Below are 3,812 nucleotides of genomic sequence, written 5' to 3' on the forward strand. Positions count from 1 at the left end.
AAATTACTGGAGACAAAGAAATAGTAGAAAGGAATAAGAATGGAGAAAGGCACACCATCACTTAAATTACTAACACTTTCATAACTGCAAAAGAGAATGTCTGCAAATAAACACTTTTTGGGTGTAAGACAAGAATGCTTTTCTGTATAGAATGAAATTTAAATTGGAGGAAAACATTTTGTTGAATTAGAATTTAGTTAATGCATTTTTAACACCAGAAATCAGGGTGTAATCTCAGCGGCATGGTTCATGAACGTTAAAGACATTAGTTGGATCCCTTACTATTTTTAGGTTCAATTTTTGTGATTGCCAGTATATCCTTAATTCAGGTTTTTCTCCTTTTTAATCCTTGACAACATTCCTCTACATATGGCAAAATTATTTTTGTCTAAATTAGAAGAATAAAGGGAAAGAAGAGAACTCAATAGGCCCCATACACCTACACTAGCTCTATTTACCTAAACCTGCCTGACCCTCTCCTTCCAACTGCAATCCAAATACATCAGGGCAGGGTGGGATGAAAGATACCAAAAGTGATTCTTGTAATAGGTAAACAAATCACAAATAAACTTGCTTCTTCCCCATTTTTATCCACTCTGATTGTATATATATATAAAACAATATCTAGAGTGTTTTCTTAACCCAGTACTTTATGAAAAGATCGAAGGCTGTATTGAGAACAACCCAAATTCACACTGTGCAAGGAGACCTACACAAATTTGATAATCTCTCTACATGTATAATTATATATAGATATATAAACATATCTATGCATGTGTGCACACACACATGCACGCATATCTATGTATTCTGAAGAAAGAAATTGGTGGCAGATTCTAAATGTAGCAAACACTGCCCTGCATTGGAGGGGATGATATGGGTTATCCTAGGGTAATCTTGGTTTTACTCCTGGCTGCATAGCTTTCTAAGCCTGATTTTCTTGCCTTTTAAGGAATTTATGAGTTACTTACAATCATTGTAAACCATGCCCCTTTGCTTAAACCTAGCTACAGTGACTTTACAAGTTCATACTAACGACAAACGCTTTGTATATACAATATATTATTATTATATTTGTAATCTGAATAATCAGAAAGTTTACTTCATTTAAAATGTGTCCATTTAAACACTGAAAAAAACTTTTTGCTTTTTCGCAACGGGTTTGCTGCCAGGACACAGGTGTCGTGAAAACCACTGCTAAACCTAAGCAAAAATGGGAAAGGAGAAGACCCACATCAACATCGTTGTCATCGGACACGTAGATTCGGGGAAGTCCACCACTACTGGCCATCTGATCTACAAATGTGGTGGGATCGACAAGAGAACCATTGAAAAGTTCGAGAAGGAGGCTGCCGAGATGGGGAAGGGCTCCTTCAAGTATGCCTGGGTCTTGGACAAACTGAAAGCTGAATGTGAGCGTGGTATCACCATTGATATCTCCCTATGGAAATTCGAGAGCAGCAAGTACTATGTGACCATCATTGATGCCCCAGAACACAGAGAATTCATCAAAAACATGATTACAGGCACATCCCAGGTTGACTGTGCTGTCCTGATTGTTGCTGCTGGTGTTGGTGAATTTGAATCAGGTATTTCCAAGAATGGGCAGACCCGTTAGCATGGCCTTCTGGCCTACACTCTGGGTGTGAAACAGCTAATTGTTGGAGTTAACAAAATGGATTCCACTGAGCCACCCTACAGCCAGAAGAGATACAAGGAAATTGTAAAGGAAGTCAGCATCTGCATTAGGAAAATTGGCTACAACCCCGACACAGTAGCATTTGCGCCAATTTCTGGCTGGAATGGTGACAACATGCTGGAGCCAAGTGCTAACATGCTGTGGTTCAAGGGATGGAGAGTCACCTGTAAAGATGGCAATGCCAGTGGAACCACACTGCTTGAAGCTCTGTATTGCATCCTGCCACCAACTCGCCCAACTGACAAGCCCTTGTGTTTGCCCCTCCAGGACGTCTACAAAATTGGTGGTATTGGCACTGTCCCTGTGGGTCGAGTGGAGACTGGTGTTCTCAAACCTGGCATGGTGGTCACCTTTGCTCCAGTCAATGTGACAACTGAAGTGAAGTCTGTTGAAATGCACCATGAAGCTTTGAGTGAAGCCCTTCCTGGGGACAATGTGGGCTTCAATGTCAAGAACATGTCTGTCAAAGATGGTTGTCGTGGCAATGTGGCTGGTGACAGCAAAAATGACCCACCAATGGAAGCAGCTGGCTTCACAGCTCAGGTGATTATCTTGAACCATCCAGGCCAAATCAGTGCCGGCTATGCACCTGTGCTGGATTGTCACACAGCTCACTTTGCCTGCAAGTTTGCTGAGCTGAAGGAGAAGATTGATCATCATTCTGGGAAAATGCTGGAAGATAGCCCCAAATTCTTAAAATCTGCTGATGCTGCCATCGTTGATATGGTTCCTGGTAAACCCATGTGTGTTGAGAGCTTCTCTGACTATCCTCCTCTAGGCCGCTTTGCTGTTCGTGACATGAGACAGACGGTTGCTGTGGGTGTCATCAAAGCAGTGGACAAGAAGGCAGTTGGAGCTGGCAAGGTCCAAGTCTGCCCAGAAAGCTCAGAAGGCTAAATGAATATTATCCCCAATACCTGCCACCCCAGTCTTAATCAGTGGTGGAAGAATGGTCTCAGAACTGTTTGTCTCAATTGGCCATTTAAGTTTAATAGCAAAAGACTGGTTAATGATAACAATGCATCGTAAAACCTTCAGAAGGAAAGGAGAATGTATTGTGGACCATTTGTTTTGTGTGTGGCAGTTTTAAGTTATTAGTTTTTAAAATCAGTACTTTTTAATGGAAACAACTTGACCAAAAATCTGTCACAGAATTTGAGACCCATTAAAAAAGTTTAATGAGAGGGGCTTCCCTGGTGGCACAGCGGTTGAGAGTCTGCCTGCCGATGCAGGGGACACGGGTTCGTGCCCCTGTCCGGGAGGATCCCACGTGCCGCGGAGCGGCTGGGCCCGTGAGCCATGGCCGCTGAGCCTGCGCGTCCGGAGCCTGTGCTCCGCAACGGGAGAGGCCACAACAGTGAGACGCCTCTGTACCGCAAAAAAAAAAAAAAAAAAAAAAAAAAATCCTTTAGAGCTAAAGCTAGATACAGCCACTAAAGAACATAGCCTAAATTATTGTCAGAAAGTTAATGCCTTTTAAAAATCTGTTTATTTTCTATTTGTAGAATTATTAACATGGAATAGGACAAAAGTTTTCTTCTATTTGAAGAAAAATAGAATGATAGTTGAATATTCTGCAGTCATTGATTTTTTGCCCAACTAGTACCTAATACATAATAACCTCTAATTAGATGCTTTATAAGTAGATACACTAACTTTAATTTATTTTCTAAAATTATCTCTCTCAATCTTCTAAAGAATCATACCCCTCTTATTATAATAGAATTTAGAGTGATAGAAAGATTACCCATATATAGTTGACATTAGGACTCTCTAGGTTTGTCAAGTAAAAATTTCTTGTAGAATGTTCTGCAAGTAGTATATCTCGATATAAAACTGTATTACATTTCATTTCATCAACAGCATCCTTACCTACAAAATAATTACTATACAACTATCTATACAAAGTACAGTACTAAATGTCAAGACTCCACAGACAAGCTCTCCAAGGTCCTCATCCTAGGGATGGTTCCAGGCTAATGATATAGATCTTAATAAACACTGGGGAAAATTAAAAGAGGGATAGAATTCCATGGGAAGAGATGATAAGAGAAATTTTAAAGGTGAAATGAGTCTTGACCTGTATTGTGAAGAAAATGCAGATTTTAGCTGA

General features: G+C 40.4%; 1 protein-coding gene across 1 annotated transcript; it reads left to right on the forward strand.

The window, feature by feature from the left end:
• Positions 1-1,161: 1,161 nt before the first annotated feature.
• LOC309959318 (elongation factor 1-alpha 1-like) lies at positions 1,162-2,883 on the forward strand. Its single transcript, XM_082835552.1, is given in 3 exon segments — positions 1,162-1,615; positions 1,619-2,565; positions 2,567-2,883. Coding segments are annotated over 3 exon segments (1,383 nt in total). The 5' UTR covers positions 1,162-1,213; the 3' UTR covers positions 2,601-2,883.
• Positions 2,884-3,812: the final 929 nt, after the last annotated feature.

This window comes from Leucopleurus acutus, assembly GCF_964270905.1.
Source record: "Leucopleurus acutus genome assembly, chromosome: 3".
Lineage (NCBI taxonomy): Eukaryota > Metazoa > Chordata > Mammalia > Artiodactyla > Delphinidae > Leucopleurus > Leucopleurus acutus.